Source organism: Desmodus rotundus, chromosome 8 (genome assembly GCF_022682495.2).
Source record: "Desmodus rotundus isolate HL8 chromosome 8, HLdesRot8A.1, whole genome shotgun sequence".
Classification (NCBI taxonomy): domain Eukaryota; kingdom Metazoa; phylum Chordata; class Mammalia; order Chiroptera; family Phyllostomidae; genus Desmodus; species Desmodus rotundus.
This window is the reverse complement of record NC_071394.1, coordinates 124,377,535-124,403,114: the sequence shown is the minus strand read 5'-3', so window position 1 is coordinate 124,403,114 and position 25,580 is coordinate 124,377,535. Positions and strand designations below refer to the sequence as shown.

Sequence of the window (25,580 nt, the reverse complement as noted above, 5' to 3'; positions counted from 1 at the left end):
CCGAAACGATGAATGATTTATAATGAGAACAGTACTAACATTTTTTACAAGTAAATATACTGAAAGAACTTAAAATCTTGCCAAAGCATGTTTAAGATAATAAAATTCTTTAAGACTGTCTTATTTATTTATTTATTTATTTATTTTTAGAGAAAGGGGAAGAGAGGGAAAAAGAGAAGGAGAAACCTCAATGTATGGTTGCCTCTCACACGCCCCCAACCGGGGACCCAGCCCGGAACCCAGGCACGTGCTAACTGGGAATCAAACCAGCGACCTTAGGCCCACACGCTGGTCCTCAAGCCACTGAGCCACACTGGCCAGGGCTAAGATAATAAAATTGTTTCAGAGGAAGCCCTTTTAATACCCACCCTGAACACTTTTATTATGTTCAAGGAAGGAAATTTTCTCCATAGAATTTTGCCAGAAAAAGAGAGAACAGAACAGAATGTATGAAATATTAACCCCACAAATATCACAGTGCTAAGCAGCACATGTGAAAAAAATACAGTTCAAATACATGTATGTGCTTTGATGAGAAAGGAGACACCATTATACCATTCCCAAAGCACAACCCAAATGGGCAAAAGATCTGACTAGACATTTCAACAAAGAAAATATACGGGAAGCTAATAAACAGGCACATGAAAAGATGCTGGACATCATGAGTCCTTAGGGAAACGCAAAACAAAACCACAATGAGACACCACTTCACACCGACCAGGAGGGCTACGGTCAAAGTGACAGGCAACAAATGCTGGCAAGAGAAACAGGAGCCTCCCCCATCACTAATGGGGCTGTAGAATGGTAGGGTCACTTTAAAAAGGTAAACGTAAGTTACCATATGATCCCGCAATTCCATCCGAGAAAAATGAAGTATCTTCACATAAAGATCTGATGTGAATGCTCAGAGCGAAAAAGCAGAAACCCAACATCCATCAAATGGTGTCCAAAAAAAAAAAAAAAGAAAGAAAGAACATAATGGACACTACAGGCTACAACATGAATAAACCTCAAAAAAAAAAAAAATCCCCAAATAAAAGAAACCAAACACAAAGGATCACATATTATATGATTATATTTATATGAAATGTCCAGAACACACAAACCTACGGTGACAGAAAGTAGATGTGTGGCTGCCGCAGCAGGGGGTGGGAACAGGGAGTGACTGCAAATGGACATGAGGCATCTTTTTGGAATGATGAAAATGTTCTAAAGTTGGATTGTGGTGATGACTGAACAACTGTAAATTTACTAAAAAACTACAGAATGCTACATTTAAAACAGGTGGACTTTATGGTATATAACTTACACCTCCATAAAATTGTCTTAAAAAATGAAAAATACTATGCTAATTGCAAGAAGCCAACAAAAAGACCATGTTATATGATCCCGTTTATAGGAAGTATCCCAGAGGGCAAATCCATAGGCAGAGAGTAGACAGGTGGTGGGCTGCCGCGGGGCGGGGGCAGGGAGGGCCTGTAACGGGCACAAAGGATCTCAACGAGGTGATGAAAACGTTCTAAAGCTGGATTATGCCGACTGGTGCATAACACAGTAAATTCACTAAACAAAAATCACTGAATTTTATACTTAAAAATGGGTGAATTTTATGGTATTAAGTTATACCTCAGTAAAGTTATTTTTTTTTTTAAATAAAGCGGTGAAATCACACTGGAGTGCTTACCTTTTACCCATGGACCACTCTGAGAATCAGATAAAGACTAACCCTCTCCCAGAAGACTGAGATGCCCCTCTCTCCACTCACGGGCACCCTGCTGGTCCGAGGACAACGGCCTCTCCAAGTACATACAGTCCTAGGCCATCTCAGTAGCAAAAGCATTAAGAACGACCACAAGCATCCTCCTCACCCTAGAAAGAAAGCCAACAGGAAAGCAAAACTGCTCTTCTAAAACGATCACAGGGACTCCTGTCTTTACTCTTCGCACTTCACTCTGGAATGTCCCGCTTAATCCCCTTCTTCAATACGAAACTCTGAGGGGCCCAGAAGCAGTCGGTCAAGACAGAGACCTGCAGGCCGTCTTTAGAACCAACCAGTCCATGTCAGACAGCATGCAGCAAGAACATGAAGTGACTTAGGCCCATGAAGTGACTTAGGAGAAAGACGTGGTGTCTTTCAGATAAAACTTAGCTCAGATTTGTTCTGAAACACGAGGCAAGTGAAAAAAAGAAATATGACAAAGTTTCTCTAAAACACAGATACAGTACAAGAAACACTCTCACCCCCAAGGTCGCTAACGAGTTCGCAGCCAGTCTTTTTGCTATACAACTAATTTTAGGACAGGATGCTGATCCAGCAAAGCAGACAATCTCCTTCCTCCTTCCTCCAATATACAGCAGTCTGCTCATGTCAATTGGATTGAGCTTCTGTTTAGCTAAACCCACCCCTTTTTGATTTCTAAAGTCACTGGATTATTGTTGTCCAACAAATACTCCCCTCCTCATCCCCAGTCCCTATGCTTCCCCAATCACGGTGCCCGTCTGAGAATTACCAATCTATGTTTGTGCAAGTGTTGGTCTCTGCCCACTGGTATTCCTGGACCACCTTCAAATCTACTCCTCACACAACAGCCAGACCCCCTGGATGCCCCCGCTTGAAGCCCTCCAGTAACACGTAAAACTCCAAAACCCTTACCAGGGCTGATCTGGCCTCTCCCTTACCTTTATTTCTATCCTTGCCAGCCTTCCTTCAGCTCTTAAAACACATCAAGCTTTTTCCCTCCTCAGGACCGACCTTCATCTTTTCTCATCCCTCCCTCAGTAGGAAAAACCTCCCCTAGACTCGTTAGTTTCCTTCTCATGCCTCAGTGCCCAACTTAAAATGCCTCAAAAGAAAGATTTTTCCCTTGAAGTCACCCTAACGAGGTGTCCAGGTTATTCCCTATCAGAACATCTTATTTCCTTCCTAGCACTTGCCAAAACCTGTCATTGTTTTTCTTTGTCTGCTTATTTAAAGTCTACCTCCTTGACTAGAAAGGCAATCTGAAACAGTCGGAAGTTGTGTTCACGTTGCTCAGTTCAGTACCTGCTGCTCCCCGGCTCCACCCCAGCAATGTCTGGCATTTCGTGGGCACTCAAGGTTTCTCGCACGGATGCGGGAATGAACTAAAGTACCCTATCCCATAATCCCCCAAATAGGTGGCTGAGCCACAACTCATATCCCTTTTTTGGTACAGCCCTGTAATGGCCTGCCCCACGCCTGCACTGTTCTTTCTCTCCAAGACACATCTGTCGCTCAGGTTCAAACATCTATCACTACGCAAATCTCTCCTGAGCCCCTCAAACCCACCCCACCCCACCCAGCAGGCGCGCCACTCAAAATCCCTTCCCCGCCTCGCACGCGCTGCACAAACCCAGAGCCTCACCCACGCGCCCTACAAACCCCCGGGAACCACGAGTACCCATTAATATCTGTGAATCCTGCGCTCTCCAAGCTCCCGCGTGTCACCCTCTGCCCAGAGCGGTGCCTCCCCACTCAGTGGCGCCAGCTCTCACCGATCACCTCCTGCAGCTCGTAATCGTCCCTGTTGATGGACCAGGGCAGGGCGCTCGAGTCCTCGGACATGACGGCAGCACAGCTCTCGGTCCTCCCCCAAACTCGCTGACCTCTCTCCTCTCTCCTCTCTTCGCCGCGCTTCTCCCCACCCCCAACCGCTGCCGCCGCGACCCCACCAATCTCAAGAACAGCCACGGGTCGGAACGCCGCCTGGGTGCGGGGTCACAGCGCGGCAGAGCGGCGGGGGCTCGAAGCTCCGGCGCACCTCGCCTCCTGCTCCTCCGCGTCCGGCACTCTCCGGCCCGATCCAGGTCCCAGAATCGGCCTCGGCCTCAGCTGCAGCACCGACACAAGCTTCGCCCGGGCCCGGCCCCTCTGTCCCGCCCTCCACCCCGGCCCCACGTACGGGCCAAACTTTCCCTTCACCTGCCGACACGCTGCGCGCTGACGTCATCGCGTCGGTCACGCCCCTCCTCGGTCCCGCCCCTCCAGCCGCCATCTCAAGTGTGGCTAGATTAGTAGCGAGCAAGCACGAAGCCCGGGAATGTGGAAGTTGACAGTGCAAGGGAAGGAATGCTTAGGAAGGAGGTCAGCGAGGACATCGGGAAGACAGAAGAAGAGTCTAAGTAGCACACAGACGGTAGCCACACTAAGCATGGCGACCAAGGGCGGCCGAGTGGAGGGGGCGGAGCCACTTCTGGGGCAGTGGCACGTTGCCGTCTCTCCGTTGTCGCATTCATTGGTTGGTTTGAGAAGGAATCAGAAAGACAATGGGTGTGTGTGAACATCAATCATATGTTAGTCCTGCCTCTAGGCTCTCAGCGCGCTCCGCGCTGGGGCTCCAGTCCCCTAAGATCGCTAGCAGCGTGCTCGAGTTCCCTTCTCCAGAGTGACATCAAGGCGTAACTGTCACAGCCTAGAGACGTGCAAACGGTTCCGTTGGGTGTGGAGAAGCTCGAGGGAGTAGCTGGGTGGGGTAGCCCATGGGTGTGGAAGGCAGCCAACTAGGATAAAAGGCTCTGGGCTATAGAAGGAGTGGAACTGGAAGCTTGCCCTGTGACGACACTTTTTCCAGGCGGAAGTTCTCCCTGCAGCGCCCATGGAGGTTCTCAACAATCTCTTGGGGCTGGGAGTGAATTCTGTCCATTCTCAACTTTGGATCTGGAGCTCAAATGACCATCTGTCTCGGGGGCCTTGGAAAGTTTGGAAGGGATTAACCCCCTGAAGCAGCTCGATCCATTAAACAAGTGAGATTTGGCCCGTTTCAAGGGCTTTGACTTTTGTGTGCCCTCACTGAACTTCAGTTTTCTCAGATTGACCACTTAGGCTCATGGGCAAAATGAGTGAGGTGAAAATTGAACACGTTTGGTAAAATGGAAACAAGTGTCTGAACGTGGACTGGGTTCTTGGTCGAACGTCACCCAGACCCGCTGCAGTCATAAGGAAGAGGCCTTCACCCAGGCCCTGCCAGGCCCTGGGAGCCCTGTGCTGATGATCTCTGTTTCATGGAGGAGGTGGCATTTGTACCAGAGCCTGCCAAGTTAACATGATTTCAAACGGTGGAAATTGATAGAATATTACAGGCGCAGCAAAGGTGCCAGAGTTCCCAAGTATGACAGCATAGCACGCACCTTGCTGTAGAAACAGGCGTCAGCCGTTACTGACACCTTTTTTTACCGCCATGTGTTGGGGATTGTGGACAAGGCCACTGTGAGAAAAACAAATAAGGGAGAGGGAGCCAGCCCTGCAAGGAGTGTTTGAAACGGCATAAAAGGGTTTTAGGCACTTCGAAGCTATCAATAAATCCTCTCATTCTTGTTAGGTGGCGGTGCTTGGCTCCCTCAGCAATCTTCTGGGGAAGGGGGAGAAGTGAAGCTAGGGTGATTCTGGAGCCCTGTCCCTAATAATAAAATATCACCGAATCTTACCAAGCTTTCTTAAAAGTATGACACATTTTCCTGGGGAGAGGGACCTTGATTTCCAGACATTTTCAAAGGAGTCCTTGTCTTAGTTTGGGTTCCTCCCCCAATCAGGCTCTGAATCAGGATTTAGATGCAAATAGTTTATTTAGGAGGCGACTCGGACAGGCACTCTGAGGGAGGGGGACTGGAAAGGAAGGAAAGTCATTAAAGGGCGCATTAACGAGGGGTTACTGTGTGGACTCAGTCCCGCTGTGCACGGCTGAGAAATGAGCACACGTCAGAATTGTGCCACAGGTGGGAAAGCCGAGGTGTCTACCCACGGACTCCTTTGCACTTCCACCAGGCTCAGTGCTGGGAAACGGACTCTCTCAAAGTCAGACGAGGCACCTGGGCGAGAGACACGGTCCTCCACGTGTACCAGAACTCTCTGAAAGCAAACTTCAGAGTAGGAGGCCCAAAGGATGTGAGCAGTGTGGACAGCATCTACGACCATGTGGAAACCTAAACCACTGAGCATCGCTGTCTGGACTGAAAACCCAGGAGAGAAAGGACATTCACGCTTCCCTTTCTTTGTTACCTTTAAGCAACTTAACTGCCTTGTGCTTTGCTTTTAGCCCCTGCAGGGTAAGAGGAAAAGGACTGATTTCCAGACTAGTGACTCCTTGAAGCAGTAATTGCAGCTGTAATCATTCACGTTTTATAGGCTCCGCTAATGAAAGTGTTTGAAGTCTAGAAATTAATGTGTGCCCTATGAGAAACCTGAACATAAAGAGAAGCAAGATTTTATGTCTCTGTCGTAAGCGGATTATCTCAGCAGTTCCGTGTCAGTGCCAGAACCAACTATACACTGCTAGAGTCTGTTCCCCCTCCCCGTCCGTCCCTTTTCACATGTCACCTGTAGTATAAGGTCACCTCCCATTGTGAGAAGGACGACACCCATGCCTCACGTAGGTGTGCTTCCGCCGTGTTTCTGGAACAGTGGGGGATGAGCGTGGAGGACACGTGAACAAGGTAAGGAGCCTGGTGAAAAGTTGGAATCCTGGTGAGCCTAGGAAATGAATGTCCAAGGTGACAGGTGCCCAGAGCCTATAAGAAATAGGTGGGTGCACAGGTTATTGTAGAGGAGAAAAAAATCAGTTTGTGCAGAAAGCAGAGTCTTTGACATCATGCTGTTTTCAGCCAGAGAGTAGTTTCAGGTTCAGCCAGGCTGGCACTGTGCCTATTTAATGAGCTCAAGTTAAGTGAGCAAACAATTAAGGTAAACAAGCCAGTTGTAGATGAATTAGATTTCTATATTGCCTTAGTTTTGGCTACCATAACAAATTACCACAGACTAGGTGGCTTAAACCACAAACAATTTTTTTTCTCACAGTTCTGGAGACTGGGAAGTCCAAGATCTAGCTGCTGGCAGATATGGTGTCAGGGGAGGGCCGGCTTCCTGGCATGTAGACAGCCGTTCTCTCATTGCATCCCTGTGCGTGTGGTGGAGGGTTGGAGTAAGCTCTTGTGTGTGTTTCCGCATATAAGGGCACTAACCCCATTTATGAGGTCTCTACCCTCGTGACCCAATTACCTCCCAAAGGCCCCATCTACTAATATCACATTGAGGGGTGAGGATTTCAACACATGAATTTGAGGGAGACACAAACCTTAGTCCATAACATACGTGTATGTGAATTCGTAGAATAAGGTCTGGGAGATGCACGGAGGTGTAATACACATTCGCTTCATGTGGATTGTTTGAACTCTAAGGAGTAAATATTCTGATACTGTATAACCCTAACAATGTAAATTTTTCAAAGTAATTCATTAAGATTGATTCCACAGAAATATTTGGGGGGCCCATAAACATAAACACCAGCTGCATTAACAATCAAGGAAATGCAAATTAAAACTAAAACGCAGCACCATTTTTCTCTCACCAGATAGGCAAAATTTAAAGGCCAGAGAATACTAAGTGTTGGCCAAGATGAAGAGCAACAGAACTCCTGGTCCTTTGCTAGCTGGAATGTCAACTGATGCAGCCTGCTTGGGAGGCAGGTTGGTATTACCTAGAAAAGCAGGACCTGTACTTCCCCGTGGCCTAGCAGTTCCACTCCTACGTGTATGCCCTAAACTCTTGCTCACACGTTCCAAGGAATACATACAACGATACCTAGATCAGCGTGCTTTGTGATAGCTAAATAAAGAACATCACCCACATAGATTGAGAACATATTCATATAACGGGTACTAAACAGCAGTGAAAATGGACTTACCACAGCTATGTAAAACAATTCAGCCGAACCCCAAAACAATGCTAATGAGGACAAAGTAACAGAATACACACAGTGTGACTGCACTCGCATAAAGGTACAAAGTAGTCATAATTGAATAAACTTTTCTGTTTGAAATACTACTTAGGAAGAGCAAGGAAACAAACAAGCTTAGCTTGGCGGTCGGCTTAGGGAAAGGGAGAGGGATGCAGCCCGGGTAGGGCACGTGAAGATGTGCCCGCTTCAGGTAACGGTCTAGTTTCTAACCTGCTGATGGGCACACCAGTGCTCCACGGTTCACATCTGTCTCCGTGCTCTGCTAAAGCGTATTGCACAACTTCAAGTCTGCTTTCCCATGGCTCAGGCAGTAAATGAGGTTTTTACTTCCCTTCTTTCAAACGGAGGGGACTTCACTCTTTTCAGCCAGCGCTCACTGTGCCTCCCTTTGCCTCACTGTTCAGGCCCTTCCTCCGCCCAGGAATGCCACCTTCCTTCTGCTCCACCTGTCCAAGTCGTACCGGCTCTGCCAGGTTCAGCTGGTGGCTCACCTTCCCCTCCCCCTACTTTGAATGCTTTTTCTGAGATTGTTCCAGCCCCAAGGGAAGTCATGTACACTTACCATTTAACCCAGACCATTCCTGGGCACACGGCCCATGTTGCCACGTCCCCACCATCTTCTCTGCTTGTGAATATTCTGCACTCCAAATTAGGTTGTGGGTTGCCCACGAGGCATGGGGGATACCCTATCACTGGAAAGGAAGCAAAGGATTTTCGTGGAGTTTGGGGTTTGGTTGTTTGGGTTTTTTGCCCACCTTAAGCCTTGCCGGTACGATGACAGTCTAGAAATTTATGAAGAACCACACTTCTCTCCTTTAAGGGAAAATTTTCAAAACTGTATATACCATTTAATTCTCAGCCTTAGTCAGAAGTATCAGAATCTCTGAGGCGTGGGTAGAGTTTATAAAAACACTCAAAAACACAGCTATCTCATTAGTAAGCTCAGGAACTGAATACTCATATGTATCTTCTGATAAGTCAATATCCCTCACTCTCTCAACTGAGCAACTAAATCAGTTCAGACAGATGTAATTTAATGCCTAGTTTCATAACATAAATTCAGATAAAAAGCTCAATAAAATCTTCATAGGAGATTTAAGTGCCCACAGTGGACCAGGCAATGTGCTAAAATAAATATCTCGTGTAGTCAGTCAAATAGCCTTGTGATATTTTTGTGCCAGTTTTACAGACGAGGAAACAAACTCAGAAAGGTTAAGACACTTGCCTGCAGAAATTCCTAGAAGTGCTTAGCCCGGCACCTGGCCTGTGTAAGTGCTCAGTGAGTGATGGCTTCACTTAAGAGTTGGTGGGAAGAGCATTTCTAAAGCGTTATGGGCACGGAGGTTAAGCAACAGTGCCTACCCCATGTCTGACTCAGGACCACTCGCTCAGGAGAAACAGGTTCCAACCGCCACCCGCAGGGTGTGGCTCACATGTGCTGCTCGTAGAGCTGCCGAATTTCTGATCGCAAAATCGGATTGAGGAAATGAAGGCTTTCTCGTTGATTCTCAGGGGATTGTCAAGCCTTGTTTGCCTTTAGCACCCAAAGTGAACAGGTGAATTCGGGTTTCAGGTCTACCAAAATTAGAGAGGCCATTGCCTGCCTGGGCACTGAGTTGGAAATTTCAGGACACCAAGAAATGGTGTCAAATGTAGTGCATAGGCATTTGTGAATTATCCTCCACGTGCATAGCTGTGAGCTGTCTGTCTGAAGAAGAGACTGTCTCGCCCTGGCTGGGTGGTTCAGCTGGTTGGCGCATCGTCCTGTACACTAAAAAGGTTGCAGGTTCGATCCCTGGTCGGGGTGCATATGGGAGGCAACCGATAGATGTTTCTCTCTTACAACGATGTTTTTCTCTCTTTCTCACTCCCTTCCTCTCTCTCTCTAAAAATTAATAGAAAGCATCCCTCTAGTGAAGATTAAAAAATAAACATAAAGAGGAGACTGTCGCTCTGGTTGGTGTGGCTCAGTGGATTGAGTGCCAGCCTGTGAACCAAAGGATATCTGGTTTGATTCCCAGTCAGGGCACGTGCCTGGGTTGCAGGCCAGGTCCCCAGGAGGGGGTGTGCAAGAGGCAACCACACATTGATGTTTCTCTCCCTCTCTTTTTCCCTCCCTTCCCTTCTCTCTAACAATAAATAAAATCTTTAAAAAAAAAAAAAAAAGAAGCAGACTGTCTTCCATCACCCAAAGGGACCTGGGCTCCAGAATTGGTGTTACTTCCCTGGTGAATAGCGGTGGACCATGACAGAGGGAGGGCTGTCCACGACCTCAGGGCAGAGTCTATACTGTGGCCACCCACCCAGCAGACAGAGAAGGCATTATGTTATCCTACTATTATCAGATTCTTCTGGTTCAGTCTTTTGGAAATAACTTTGTCTCAGGTAGGTGCTATCCCAAAGCACCCCTGACCGCCCCATGCCATCCTCACACAGAGCATCTAGTCGGACATGAGGCCAGTAAAGTCCACATTGACCCGTTACATAGAATTACGTAAAAGTGTCCTACAGAATGCTCTGCCCAACAATTTCACCCACCCAAATTCTAAGGAGAAAAATAATTTGAAAGATGTGGCATCTTTGTGGTAACTACTACAGAATAGTGCTATCATGGGCCTTCTTAGGCACCCACTAAGCTGTGGGACACAGCCTCAAAGCAGAAAAATGAGGAGGAACTAACTGCGTATTGCGCAAGCACTGAGTCAGATTTCAGAAAGTAAAGCTGTATACGCTATGTTGCAGCTGAAAAAAACCCTTGTTCTCTTAGTGTGTAGTTAGGTAATTTCACCTGTAAATGTGGGTGCATATGGTCTGTATGGTGTGTTAATGTTTCACCTGGCAGGGAGACTTTGGAAGGAAGCAAATTGGGAGTGCCAAGCACCCCTCCTCTACATCCTCCCCAACTCATCCAAATCTTGACTGGGAGAAGCTATAGAACATCCAAGACAATATGGGAACTATGAAGAACCAAAGAACATCAGAGGCGTATAGACCGCCTTCCCAGGTATGGCTTGGGGGAGGCTGAAAGTCGCTTGGAGAAGAGTTGCACTTGGCCTTGCATCATGTCCAACACACTGTAGGAACAATAATGTAGAAATGGCAGAGAGCAGAGTCTAAGCCCGTGAACACCAGGACACCACGTCCAGTCCCTCACAGGAGCACAAAAGCTCCCGTGTGCTCCTCATGAGGAGGTATTGTTAAGGCTTGTACAGAGAGCTGGGGTGAAAAGGCTGCAGAGGTAGGACTTTGTGGAAAAGGGTGAGGACCGTAGACTTTGGCTCCAGGTGCTGGTGTTACACTCCAAAGGCCAAATGAGGGCCCTGCATCTCAGCAGGGGGTGATAGGACCTCAGGAATGAGGCCAGGCATTTCATGGCAGAAGCAGAGGACAGTAAAAGGGCCTGCTCACAGGGGTCCTTTCCTTCTACCACAAGGTCACATGTGAGCATCTCCTGACCTGGGTGCCTGACTCCCCGACACCATATGGCAAGATCAGAGGGGAAGGGGAACAGACCTGAGACACAGTATTTACCTGGGAGAGACCAAGTTATACCCAAAGATGCTGTCTGAACCAAAAGAAGCTCATATATTGTATACTGGCAAGGCTAAATCTCCCCTTCCCACACAACCAGGCAGGGGCTCATGGGAAAGATGAGATTATAGAAATCAAGCTACATTGTCTTTGCACCTCTGAGTTACAGGGCAAGTGTGCATCCCCACTCTAACTTTTCTTGTGCTTTAGACTATATGGAAGGTATATAACGTGTCCAGATACAGCCAGCCCTTCAGTGAAGCCGGGTACACCCTAACAGCCAGCAGTGGAGTGGAAACAGGGCCCTTTGTGTCAGGGATAGTAGTGGTCCAAGGCAGACCGTGGGGCCAATGTTCAGCAGCAAAGTCGGCAGGGCCCACAGCACAGCGAAGAGGAGGCCTTGCTGGACGCGGTGGGACTGTGGTCGGATGAGCTCTGTGGGGGACTTGCAACAAGCCCATTTCCTTAGGACTGCTTTGTTGCTAGCAACAGAAATCCCATTAGGAGGATACTAGCTTTCCTTCTATAACAATAGCCAGAATAGAAATGGGTTCCTCTCTGACATAAAAGTCTGAGGATAAGAAGGCCTAGATGGATAGTTCATCCCCATAGTGCCAAGGCCCAGGCCCTTCCCATCCTGTTTACCATCCCCATGATGTAGCTTCTAGCTCCCAATCATCTAGTCTACCAACCTTAGCCACACAGGACTTTGTGGTCTTTAGCAGGAAAATTATTCCTTAAGAAAGATTGGGAGCCCTGGCTGGTGTCTCAGTGGGTTGAGTGCTGGCGTGTGAACTGGAAGGTCGCTGGTTCAATTCTCTGCCAGGGCACATGTCTGGTGTGCGGGCCAGGTCCCCAGTTGGGGGCATGCATGTTTCTCTCCCTCTCTTTCCCTGCACCCCCTTCCTCTCTCTTGGAAAGTAAATAAATAAAATCTTTTAATAAAAGAAAGATAGGGAAGCTAGGTTCTGGGGACAATCTTTTCCACAGCAAGTCAGGTGTCAGTCAGGAGACAGTTCCCACTTTCAATTTAATGGAACTATGGTTCTGTTCCTTTGGCACTAGGACTTCCAAACCCACTGAGCCCAGGGTGACAGAGATGGGAAGAACCAAAAATTATCTGTAGCTCTGACCCGTGTGGCTCAGCTGGTTGGCTGCTGTCCCTCAAAGTGAAAGGTCACCAGTTAAATTCCTGACCAGGGCACATGCCTGGGGTGTGGGTTCAGCCCCTGGTCCAGGAGCATACGGTCGATGTCTCTTTCACACATCAATGTTTCTCTCCTTCTCTTTCTCCATCCCCTTCCCTCTCTCTAAAAATAAAATCTAAAAAATTCTTTGTAGTTCATTTGGTGAAGCAGGAGCATCACCCCCTCCTTTACCTATTTCCCCAAGCTGTGCATTCTGGTTATGAGGGAGGTGGCACCCTATACTTGTCGCTGATTTAAGGCTTATAAACTGAGACTTTAAACAGGCCAGTCCTCTATTCTACCGAACTAGCTCTCTCTGGATGGCAGGGTATGAGGTAAGGCCAGGAATTTTAAGAGTGTGAGGCCACTGTCACACTTTATTTGCCATAAAAGATGGTGCTTGGCTGGAAGCGGGGTCCTGTGGGACATCACGGGCATAGGGTGAGGCAGTTTGCAGATCCGGCAACCGGAGGGGCTGGCAGAGATACTGCAGGCTGGCAGTGGCGACGGGGGAATCCATCCCCACGATGTGTGTCAGCTCCTGTAAAGGCAAGTAACTTTCCCCAGCGTGTTCAAAGGCATCTGGCTGGTCCTCCTTGAAATGCTGCCATTTCAAGGCTCAACACAGCTTCTGAATAAAAATGGTGGGCACTCACCAGCAGCACTCAGGGACATGTGTGGCCCTAAATGCCTGTGCTACAAAATAAGACCAGTCGCAAGTCAATAACCTCGACTTTCATCTTAAGAAATAGAAAAAAAGTAATTTGAAATCTAAGTAAACAGAAGAAAAGAAGTAATGATGACAGTAATACAGAAGAAATAAAAGTGGAAATCAATGAAATACCGAACAAAAATCAGTGGAGAAACTCAATGAAACCCAAAACTGATTCTTTGAGAGAAATCTATACAGTTGTTAAACCTCTAGTCAGACTGATGGGTAATAAATTACCAATATCAGGAATGAGAGCGGTAACATCACTACAGTTTATACAGATATTGAAAGGATAATATGGGACTATTATGAACAACTTAATGCCAATAAATTTAACAACTTACATGAAACAGACAAATTTCTTGAAATACACAAATCATCAAAGCTTATTTAAGCAGAAACAGACAACCTGCATGGATCTCTATCTTTGAAGAATTTTGATTTTGTAGTTACAACCCCTCCCACAGAGGAAACGGTGGCAGTGGCCAGATCAGCTCGGTGAGGGCAACTCCACGTTGCTGAGGCCGTACACAGTCTCCTTTCCTGTCACCAAGCCACTTCGTAAACGGGTCTATTGACCAAGAAGCAGGGTACCTGAGGAAGAGACCATCTGATGTCCACAGGTTGGGTCATCTTGTCTCCTGATTGTTGAGAGTCTTATCTACAATAGATGCCTTTGGATGAGCTTCATGTGGGACATGAATATCTTTACACTCTATGTATCACGAGAAGGCCATCTTCCCCCTGGACCTCCCTGTCACCAATTTTCTAATCCTTTCATTTCAGAATTTTTGAACCAGCTGGCCATCCTATTAGTCGCTGGCCATCCTATTAGCCACTGCCCACTAGTCAAATTAGATTTGTACCTTTGATAGCTCAGCAGAGTACTGCCCACTGGAGACTCTTCCTTCACTGCTGACTCTCGGAGCCCCTCCAAAGTCGGCCGTGGGGCAACAGGTAATCACTTACAGCTGGTTCAATGTGTACTCTCATCTGTAAAATAAGTCTGTGCTTTCTTCTTCTCCACTGACTCACCTACTATGTTCTCCTTGAGAGTGTAGGTAGAATGTCAGGCAGTGCCTTGGATATGAGAGGAGTCGGGTAGTTCACTAGCACACAATCCAAACTAGTTAAACAAAAGGAAACTTACTGGCTCACATGTCTGAAAAGTCAAGCTGTAAGGCTTGAAGTGGGGGTTCTGATGAGGTCAGTAGTGTCTGGTTTTTCCTCCATTCACAGGTTTCACATATAGGCAGGCTCTCCCATTATGCTCCAGGGTGGGTCCTGAACTTGAACAGCTTTTTTCATTCAAGCACAGTGGAATCTTTCCATGGGTCTCCTTGACTCTGATTGGGTCACATGACATGCCTGAGCCAATCATAGTGCTCAGCATCAAGGAGCAGTGCTTCTGGTTTAGATCTGTGTCTGGAGCAGGGGCTGAGAGATATGGTGGCCGTGAACCTGGATGAGGTGGGGAAATGTTGATGTGCAGTAATCAAAACCCCACACACAGGCATGCCTCATTCTATTGCACTTCTCTTTATTGTGCTTCACAGACGTTGAGTTTTTTACAAAGTGAAGGCAAGACGCTCCACCAGCGAGAAGATGACGACTTGCTTTATTGCAATGCTCAACTTTATTGTGGTTATCTGGAACAGAACCCACAATAGCTCCAAGTTATACCTGTATGCTATATCTCTCTTCCCAAATGTATGGGGCAGAGCTTTTCAACCTTTCTGCACCTATGAGTCACCTGGGAATTCTATTCAAGTGCAGAATCTGATGAATTAGGTCTGCAGTGGGGCCTGAGAGTCCTTGTTTCTAGCAGGTGATATGGATGCTACTGGCCCAGGCACCACACTTTGAGTAGCAAGGTTCTAAGATTCACAGCCCCAGGTGGGAGCCACCAGCCACGTGTGGCTATTGAGTGTTTGAAATGTGACTAGTCTGAATTGAGACGTGCTGTAAGTATGAAACACACTCTGGATTTGAAGACAATATAAAACATTAAACTCTCATCAATAGTTTTTATATAGAGTCCATGCTGAAATTATATTTTACATATATCAAGTTAAATAAAATGCAGGGTCCATCAGAAGTAACACCTGCTTGAGTGTGGTTGGTGGGGTAATAATATTGGTATAATAATTTATAGTTTTGATTTGAACATTTCACCTAAAATGTCATACGGTGTGCTTGAGTGTGATATTGTTACATTACAGAATGGCATGCTTATAATTTTGTAATAAAAGATTTCATAATTAAAAGAGGTGTTATTTGTGCCGGACTCTGTATATTAAGATTAATTTCACCTGTTCTTACTTTTTCAGCATAGCTACTAAAAATTTAGAAATACGTATGTGGTTCCCATATTTCTGTTGCACGGTGCTACTGTACAAGGAGGTAACTCAAAGGGGATGAAGCTGATATTCTTAAAACACATTTTTACTTAATCGGAAGAGCCTAATATAACGAAGACCGCATAATACTTACCTCATGGGTTCTTGGACTTGGCCCACCTTCAGTACCTCATGATCTCAGGGTTAGGTAATCTCAGGTTGAACTGATGCATGAGGGTTTAGGAGGGGGACCCTGCAATAGGCCTGGTGACACTGGATCTGAGGCAAGTGGAAATTTCAGCATCCCAGAGTCCCTCCTCCCAGGCGGCAGCCACTTCATTTCTCATTCTTATTTATGCAGTTGCCTGAAGCAGAAATCACCCTTGTGCTTATCACATTCTGGAACCTATCTGCACATAATCACTAAACTAATCTTCTGCAGAGGCTGGTTTTACCAGTCCTTTCGTGCCCAGACACACACGGACCTGCTTGCAATCTGCATTCCAGGGGCTCCCTGCTGTGTACCTGGAGGGTCTTTTTATTTTTTTAATTTTTATTGTTATTCAGTTACAGTTGTATGCCTTTTCTCCCCATCCCTCCACCCCACCCCAGCTGAACCCACCTCCCTCCCCCACCTCCACCCTCCCCCTTGGTTTTGTCCATGTGTCCTTTATAGTAGTTCCTGTAATCCCCTCTTCCCACTGCCCCCCCCCCACCAGTCTACCAGCCCTCAGGTGTGCCTGACACTTTCCCCGTCTTGTCTGTTATTCCGTTATTGCTTGAGTCTCGTTCTTTGCCTTCTAGACTCTACTGCACCAATTCTGCCACATTTCAAAGCTGACCCCAAGGTTATCTGCCTTTAGAGGCCTATTCAGGGCCTCTGGCCACAGAGGCCTGTCTTCAGGGCTTGTAGGGCATGCTGTCTTTGGTGCAAGCCAGCACATCTGTTGTGGGGGACTGTGTTGTCTAGTTCCTGAGTTATTGGAGTTTCCCTGAGTCTGTTCCTTTATTTTCCAATCGGGCTTTGAGTTCCTTGAGGACAGAGCCCTGCTTAATGTACGTTTACATTCTGCTTTTGACCTCGACCAATAGAACATTGGCCCTCAGAAAACATAAATTTGATTTATTTTCCTAACAGAAAATGAAATGCTGGTGGAAAACAGACTTTTATATTTGCATAAATATGTTATCAGGGATCACTTTTAAAATAAAAATTATTCTTTTTTAAAAAACAAGGTGATAGATCAATTCTGGCCAGGATGGGGAAAATAGAGAACCTGTACACTGCCAGAGGGATTGTAAATTGGCGCAGCCACTATGGAAGACAGTACGGAAGCTCCTCAAAAAATTAAAAAATAGGTCTACCAGATGGTCCAGCGATTTCACTTCTGGGTATATATCAGAAGGAAGTGAAAACACTGTGTCAAAGATATATCTGCACCTCCGTGTTCATAGCAACATTATTTACAGTAGCCAAAACATGGAAACAACCTAAGTATTTGACGATAGACGTGTAGATAAAGTTGTGATATATAGAGGCATCCCTCTATATCTGCAGGGGATTAGTTCCAGGCACACACACACACACATACACACACACACAAGCCCCAGATACCCACATCCACAGATGCTCAAGTCCCTCATTTGAAATAGCACGGCATTTGCACATAACCTCAGCACATCCTCTCATATACTTTAAATCATCTCTCGGTTATTGCGACAGTTAATGCAATGTGTGTGCTACGTGCATTGCTGTTTATACTGTATTGTTTGGGAACGATGACGAGAAAAAAGTCTGTGCGTGTTCATCACTGACACAACTATTATAGGCCTGTCTACATAGTACGTGTCGGCAAGAGCATAACTTCAAAATAAAATTTTTTTTGGATCCATGGTTGGTTGACTCCAAAGATGAGGAATTCACATATACGGAGAGCCAGCTGCATCTACAACAGAGTATTACTCAGCTATTAAGAAATGCAATCCGGCCTGTTGTTACAACATGTATAGAACTTGAAGGCATTGCGCTGAGTGAGCTAAGTCAGACAATGACAAATGCTGTGTGATCTCACTCACGTGTGGAATCTGAACAAACAAACAGAAACCAAACCCGCAGAAAGAGAGATGCAGGTGGGGAGCGGAGGGATTGAGTGAAGGTGATCGGATGGTAGACTCCCAGTGTAAGGTAAGTGAGTGTGTGGCGGTGATGTGCGATGTGAGGGCTATCGTTACCCCTACTATAGGGCATGTCTGAAAGTCGTTAAGAGAGTAGAACCTAAGAGTTCTCATTAGCTAAACAACAATTTTTTTCTTCTCTCTCTTTTTTTCTATCTGTGTGAGATGGCAGATGTTAACTAGTGGTCATCATTTCACAATACGTGTAAATAAAGTTGTTACGCTCTACACCTTGGATTTATATACAGTGCTCTATGTCAATTGTATCTCACTAAAACCGGGGGGAGGGATAAGTGGGAAAATTAAGCTTTAACCATTGCATCAGCACCCATGGGCTTTTGTTATAACTTCATCTTTATGTTAAATTCTTTAAAAACATATATTCTTGAGATAATCATTCAAGGAAATTGCACGAATGAGGCAGAGAAGTTCCTGGACCTTTCACACAATTTCCCCCAACACACACATCCTCTGTAACTCTAGTACAGTATCAGAACTGGGAACTTGACGTGGGTACAATGTGTCTGTACGGTTTTTGCCATTTTCATCACATGCGTAGATCTCACCACCACTCCAATCGAGATGCAGATCTCTTCACGGTACACCCACTCCCTCCACCCCCCAGCCATCCCTCACTCCTGAAAATCACTCGCCTATTCTCCATCTCTATAATGTTGGTAATTTCAAATACAATTTCACTTTGATTTATTCATAATGTTTGCAGAGCATCTCTGTGTATAGATATGTAGTAGGTGCTCTGTGTATACCATTGTTTGTACGTGACTTACCTAGTTCTACTTGTCTTGACATTACCAGTTTTGGTAAGGGATAGGAACCTTGCTTCCCTTGAAGTCTGTTTACTTTCCCCTGTTTGTAACTGTCTTAAATACTTTCTCTCCGTAAACTGAGAACATCGGACAATGCGTGAGGGCGTAGGACAGGGGACACGGAACTGAATCTCGTGGGCTTTGATCTTTTGAGGAAAGAGGAAATTTCGGGGACCACAGAGTCCCTCCCCCTAGGCAGCAGCCTCTCCATTTCTCCTTTTCCTTTGGGCAGTTTGCTGGAAGCAGAAATGACCACAGTGCTTATCAACTTCCTCATCTATCCCGCACACAGCCACTGATCTTTTGCTTAGATCAACAGATATAATTTAGAAAACGAAAGAGGAGAAGCAAAGCACATTGTATTAACTTATTTTTACTCTCTTGTTCTTCCTTCTTGATGTTGCGAGATTCTTTTTAAAGCACTTATTTTCTCAAAACTTCCGTTAGCTATTTAAGGGTAGGTCTGCTGTCAACACATTCTCGTAAGTTTTCCTGAGAATGTCTTCATTTCTTCTTCCCGCTTTTCACTGGACCTAGGACGTTTGAGTTGACAATGTTTTTCTCTGAGCACTTTAAAAATTGTGCCACTTCCTACTCTGTGGCTTCTGATGAGATATCGGATATCACTTAAATTGCTTTTTCCATGATAGGGAAGGTGTCATTGCTCTCTGGCTGCTTACAAGATTTTTTTATTTTTAGTTTTCAGAAGTTTGACTCTGATGCATCCTCACATAGATTTCTTTGAGTTACCCTAGTTTGGATTTGATGAGATTCTTCAGTCTGTGCATTTATGTCTTTGCCATGTTTGGAAAAATTTCAGCCTTATTTATATGAATACTTTTTAAGCTCCCCCTTCTTTCTCCTCTCCTTTTAATGCTCTAGTGACACAAATATTAGATTTCTTAATAATTTCCGCATATGTCTGAAACTGTTCATTTTTTTCAGTCTGTTCTCTCTCTGTTGTTTAGGTTGGGTAATTTATATTATTCAGTCTTCAAGTTCACTGATTCTTTCCTCTTGTCCTCTCCGTCCAGTGAGCTTTTTATTTCAGGTGGCATTTTCTCTTTTTTTTTTTCAGTTCTAAAATTCCAATATATTTCTTCATTTCTTGCATTTCTCTGCTGACACTACTTACCGTTTGTTTCAAGGGTGTCTGGAATTGCTCAGTGAAGCACTTTTACACAGGCTGCTTTAAAATCCTTTCACATAATTTCCACGTCTCCGTCATCTCAGTGTTAGTGTCTTTTGATTGTCTCTTCTCACTTGCGTTGAGAGTTTCCTGGTCCTGGGTATGGAGAGTGATTTTCAGTCCCGGACACTTGATTACTATGTTATGAGACTCTGGATCTTATTTAAATCTTCTGTTTTAGTGGGCCTGCTCTGACACAACTGCTTAATGATTAGTGATGTCGAGCATCTTTTCATATGTAGTCATTTGTGTATCTTCTTTGGAGATATGTCTCTTTGTCTCTTGCCCATTTTTTAAGTGCGTTGTGTGGTTTTGAATTATATATCATTCTCTATATATTCTGGGTACTACCCTTGATCAGATATAGGACCCCAAAATGACTTTTTATAATTGGTCTGTTTGAACCAGGATCCAACAAAAATGCACTGTATTAATATATCGTATTGTCTAGTCTGGAGGAAATCCCTGTCCCTGTTTCTTTCCCATCGTGGGCTGATGGCAGAACCCAGGCCCATTGTCATGTAGGCCTGTAGTTTCATATTTAACTTCGCTGCTGCCCTCCAAATTTTCCTACTTTGCCTTTGATTTCAGCAGTGAATTTTCCCTACTGAAAACAAAAATGAGGGTTTCTCTATCAACGATTCCTAGAGGATTAAACCAAAAACAAAGACAAGGAAGTTTCTGGGTGTCTGGGAACCCACTTGTGTAGAGGTGGGCACTGGAGAAAGGTGGAAGGGGTGTGAGGATCAGATGAAGGCGTGGTGAGCAGGTCGGAATCACCAGCCTGGCCTGAGGGAACAGAGGCTTTTCCCATGATGCACTGGTGTTGCTCAGAGGCTCCCCACCCCCCAAGTCCAAGAGCGGACCCAAAGACTGTTGCCTCAACCGTGGATGGCACAAGGCAGATCCTAGGGGTGGCCTTGGCCCCTAGGGGACACTGGAGAGGGGGGGTCCTACCCCAGAGCTGCTCTGAACACCTGAGGCTTTTCTAGGAGTCCCTGAGGGCACAGGGGTAAGGCTGGGGAGCCTCCAGCATCCAGGAGACTCAGGAGCCAGGACATGGCAACAGACTATTGCGAGAAAGGCTATGGTAGCTGATGTCTGAGCATTCTCAAAGATCACTAGAGTTACCTCTGGGATTAGGGCTATGGCTGGTTTTTTTCCTTTAGAGTTTCTAAATATTCTTGATTGAACAGTGAAAATAAGATATTCTATTGAGATAGGCCAACACCCTTAGGATTAACATAGATATGCCAAGGATGACATACCCATTATCGATAACAACTGAGTTTCTCCACAGAGGTTTGTAACTGGAATGGGGGCTTTCCGACTCCCCTTGGGGCCTAGAAGAGCAGCTTCTGCCTGCGGGCTGGGCCAGGGCCCATAGCATGGCACAATCCCGGGCAGACCAGCTTGGCAGAGGTGAGCAGGCTCCCTAGCGTCTGGAGCCGAGGCTGCTATTCCTGGTTCTGCCTGCAGCCCAGGTGGTGCCTGGGACCTTTGAGGTGGGGCCCAGCCTTCAGGAAGCCCCTGCCAAACTCACGGGAACCTACCCAATGGGTTAGTTTCTCTTACCCAGGAGACCCTTATCCCAGGTTACTTCTTCAAAACTCCCTCCAGACACAAATGAAACCTGCTATTCCCAAAATAGAAATCTCTTTATTGTAAACCCAGGATGTAGGAGAAATGACGTAGGCATTTCTTGGCTCTTCGAAATTTCCACAACGCATATGAAATAGGTATGAGTTACTTTCTTGAAATCGTTTTAAAATACTCCCCACTATCCAAGTGGGGGTAGGTGCATGGTAGTTAAGTGCTTCATCGAGATCATGCAGAGGGGCCTTCGGTCCCTTCCCAGACCCTGAGGTCCCTCCCGCCTCCCCAGACCCCAGGCCCTGCTGGAGGCGGAACAGAGAAGACACATTTTTAAATTAGATTTAGGGTCCTGAGTTCTGCTCTGGGACAGAGACCTGATACCGTGATATTTCCTCCCCAAAGGAGAGCTTCAGGTTAACTAATGTACAAATCTCCCGGAGAGGGAGAGGGGAAAACGGCTGCCTTTGACTTGGCCCCGTTCCTTGCTCTGTGCTTTAATGAAGGCATAAATGCTGGCATATTGGGGTCTTTCTAGAGACTGGTTTCAATGAAGTGGGGAAAAAGAGAAAAGGTATACAAGAGTGTCCTATCTTCATCCACGGTTAGACCCCCTCAGTGGTGGGACCAGCTCACCCAGCCATACCTGGGAGCTGTACCCAGGGAAATGTGTGTGCGTGCATGTATATAAATGTGTGTGCGTGTGCATGCATGGGTGTGTGTGTGCCCACAAGCTTGGGGTCAGGAGGCTCTTATGGGATCACTGTTTGTAAACTGGTCCCAGCAAGCAACTTTGTAAGGCAATCAAGGTACAAAAGGTTGATGGGAAACCTCTCCATGGGCGGCCCAGGGAGGAAGGTTTCTTGCACCCCACCATGGTGACCCTGCCTTAGAACCAACTTGACACACCCCATCCTGTGCCAGGCAGAGTTGAGAGGGTGACCACAGGCAGCTCAAGGGGTTGAAGTGAAAAGCAGCCCCAGGTGCTCAGGTGGGAAGAAGCTGGGAGTGGTCCAAGAGGCAGATAGAGGTGAACCCCCGGGGGAATGAGGTTCAGATTGAGATCACCCTGTGCTGGCCAGTGTTTTCTCCATGGGGCAGGAGGAAGTGGGATGTGAGATAGGCAACAAGTAGGTACCATCGTGGAAGCAGCCTCCTTGGCACTGTGTGCTCGAGCAGTACCAGCATACGGCCCTGGCAGCCAGCTCTCTCAGCCAAGATCTGTCTTCCCCAGGAGACCCAGAACAATGCTTCACCATTTCCCACAGTGATCTGAACATAGCTACCGCCTGTTCTCCCATCCTACTCAGTTCTCAGATGGAGAAACTGAGGTCTGAGATGTGCGGATGGGTCAGAGGTGTGGCTCCTTCGGTCCTCCGCTTAGTCCCAGCTGGTCCCTCCACTTGCAGCCGTTGATTCCATGCAGGACATGAGATGTGACGTCCAGAAATGTACAGTGGCTGCAGATGTGCCTGTGGAGTTGGCATCTCAAGGAATGGAGAGGCAAGTGGAGCACAGGGTCCCCCTACAACCACAGAGGGAGGCAGGGGCAGAAGTACATGTACAGGCAGACAGACACACATACACCCAGGGTCCCAAGGCAGTCTTCAGGGCAGGGACAGGGCTTTGGCGAGGCGAGACCAGAACCAGGACTTGGTGCAGGGGTTGGTGTAGTCGCAGACAGTGATGAACCTCAGGATGCTGGGGAACTCTTTCTTCATTGCCTTGTACTTGACCGGGATCAGTCGCTTCTGATGAGCGCCTGCAAGCCAAGGGGTGCAGAGCTGGCACCAGGCCCTCGTCCCAGAGTGGGGTGGGACCAGTCCCTAGCCCAGGGGTTAACAGCACTCCCCCAAGTGAGCATCCCTGGCACACATTCACTCACACAAAAGGCACTCATGTGCACACACAAAAGGCACGCAGGTGTGCAGAGACCTGCAGGAGTTCCTCGGTGTTGCATTCATAGTCCTTGGGGAAGAAAGGCTGGCATTCTGAACCCCACCCACCCACTCTTCTGTGGCAAGGGCAGGACTGAGCTTACCTGGAGAGAGGCTGAGTGCAAACTTAGTCTGGAAGTCACATTCCTTGCTTTGCAGGTAATCATCTGAGACAACCACCACCATCCGGCGACACCTAGGGAAGAGTGGGCAGGCTGCGGGCACTGTGGTGACCCAGTTCCACGTACTCCCAAGGGATGGCCTTGGGAGAGGCCCACTGTGCCCAGGCTAGACAGGGCCCAGCTGGGAAAATCCCAGCAGCTGGATCCTTAGGCAGGGCTTTGTGCACCCACCCACTGCCCCATGGCCACCTAACCAACCTCTTCTCAATGAGCTCACTGGCAATAGACCAGACGCAGGTGCCAGGCAGGACATCGCGGTCGGACACACACAACTTCAGCCGATAGTTTGTCTGTTCCAGCTGCTGGATCATCTCCTGTACAAACTGGATGTCGCTGGAGCAGTAGCAGATAAAGGCATCAAATCGCTCAGGCATTTGCCCTGGGTGCAGAGCACAAGGGGGATGGTCAGAGTTATGTCGGAAGGCTGGGGGTGACCCTCGTCCTGGACCCTACATCAATGCTGAGATGACACTACTCAGAGAAAGTACTCTTCCCAGGAGAGGAAAGATGAGCACCTCCTGCCACCCCCTCATCCCCGTCCCAGGCCAAGCTCTGGGATGACCACAAGACATACACACATACGATTTCATGAGTGTTTCATATTATCATTCCCCTTTCTCAGGTAAAGAAACAGGCTCAGGGAGGTGAACTTGCCAAAGTGCCACAGCCCATCTGCTTTCAACATTCATGCTCTGAACACAAGGTCCTAAGGCCCACCTGTCCCATCTGGATCAGAGGAGCAGTATTAGGCCCTTACCCATGGGGTCATCGAGTGTGGTGATGCCGGCCATCTCTGCTGTCCGTGGGACACTGCTGTCTACAGCAGCCACCTGTAAGGGCTTCTCAGACTCCTCCTGTTGTTGCTTCAGAATATACTTCTGGCAGTCCTCCTCTGTGGGGAAGAGACAGAGAGTGGCAGGCGCCCAGGGGGGCCCATGCCTCTACTCACAGTCAGGCCATGCTGTGCTCTAGGGCTTCTCCAGTCCACTGGCGCCACTCACCGTTTTGCAGCTCTGAGAAGCCAAGCCATCTGGCTCTGACCATCCCAAAGGGAGGTCAATGGTGTTACAGCCATACCAGAAGCCATCAAGGTCTGGCTTGTGTATTTCTGTCCTTTTGCCCTGGCCCCCACTTCCTAGGGCTCCTGAGAATAGAACCCAGGGTCGGTTGCTTCTACAATACATGGCTAATGTGAACAGGGGGCTGGCACTCAGGAGTCCCAGCAGTGACGTGCATGAGGGCAGAGGCTCCAGCCAAGTAAGGTGTGCCCGTCTTTGGGCAGCTGTCCCTGCCTATGCCGGAAGCAGCTCATTTCCTAGGGTACCTGAGGTTTCCAAGACTGTCAGCTTTCAGCCTCTCACCTGCCCTGTTGCTGTACCTGAAGCAACATAAACACCCCCACGGAGGACTCAGATTCAGGCTCCGACCCTACGCGAAAGCTTTTGCCTAAGCTGTTTCTCTTGTTCTCTGCCTCTCTGGGCCTCCACCTCCTTCCTCTAGACTCCCGCATCCTGGGTATTGAAAGAGAGAACTGGTCCCGCGCGGTTCCCCTGCTGCAGAATGCCTCCCCACTCTTCCCCCCGGGGAAACGAGGGCCTCGACAAGGGAGACTGTTTGCGGAGCCCGATGAATGCCTGCTCCCTCACCCCCCGGGGGGCCGGCAAGAGGGTGTCCTCACCGATGCTGGGCCCCAGCTCCAGCAGCACGTCGTCGCGGCCCAGTTTAGCAAGCAGCTCCAGCAGACGACCCACCGAGGCGCCGGGGCGTCCCTGCCAGTCGTCCAGCAGGCTGCCCGTGGGGTCGGCATGCCTCTCCAGCCGCCGGATCTCCAAATACTCGAAGCCCATCTCCTCTGCCAGCGCTGTCCAGTCGGCAGCCACCTGAGCGCGCACGTTCAGGAACAGCGACAGACGGCGCCGCACTCGCACGTTGAGCGCTGCCAGAGGCAGGGAGGACTTAGAGGGAGGGGGGGACGCGGACCCCGCGCCTGGGACTCCTGCAGCCATGGTGGGCCGCCCTGGAGGTTCCGCACTGTGGAGTCGAGTCTCCGGCCCGCACGCACTTCCTTCTTCCCCTCCAACACCCGCTGCTCCGCCCCGCCTGTTTCACTTTCCGAGAAGCCCAGCCCTTCAATCCAGAGCACCGGCGGATGTGCGGAAG

The 25,580-nt window shown here is 47.7% G+C and overlaps 2 protein-coding genes across 3 annotated transcripts in view; both read right to left on the bottom strand.

Moving 5' to 3' along the window:
• Nucleotides 1-3,929, bottom strand: part of OXSR1 (oxidative stress responsive kinase 1) — a 69,641-nt gene extending 65,712 nt beyond the window's left edge. The window contains exon 1 of one of the 2 annotated variants that reach the window (XM_071222115.1): nucleotides 3,514-3,929. Coding sequence is in view for 1 of the 2 variants with exons in the window: in XM_024565820.4 (XP_024421588.1) it covers nucleotides 3,514-3,583 (70 nt within the window). In the remaining variant the exon portion in view is untranslated. The remainder of the gene's footprint in view (nucleotides 1-3,513) is intronic. The other variant, XM_024565820.4, reaches the window with a different exon arrangement.
• Nucleotides 3,930-21,347: 17,418 nt separating this feature from the next.
• On the bottom strand, nucleotides 21,348-25,529 carry MYD88 (MYD88 innate immune signal transduction adaptor). The gene is made up of 5 exons (XM_024565853.3): nucleotides 25,099-25,529; nucleotides 24,178-24,312; nucleotides 23,619-23,799; nucleotides 23,343-23,434; nucleotides 21,348-23,063 (listed from the first exon to the last, which is right to left on the bottom strand). The coding sequence occupies exons 1-5, from the start codon at nucleotides 25,424-25,426 to the stop codon at nucleotides 22,909-22,911; spliced, it is 891 nt and encodes a 296-aa protein (XP_024421621.2). The 5' UTR covers nucleotides 25,427-25,529; the 3' UTR covers nucleotides 21,348-22,908.
• Nucleotides 25,530-25,580: the final 51 nt, after the last annotated feature.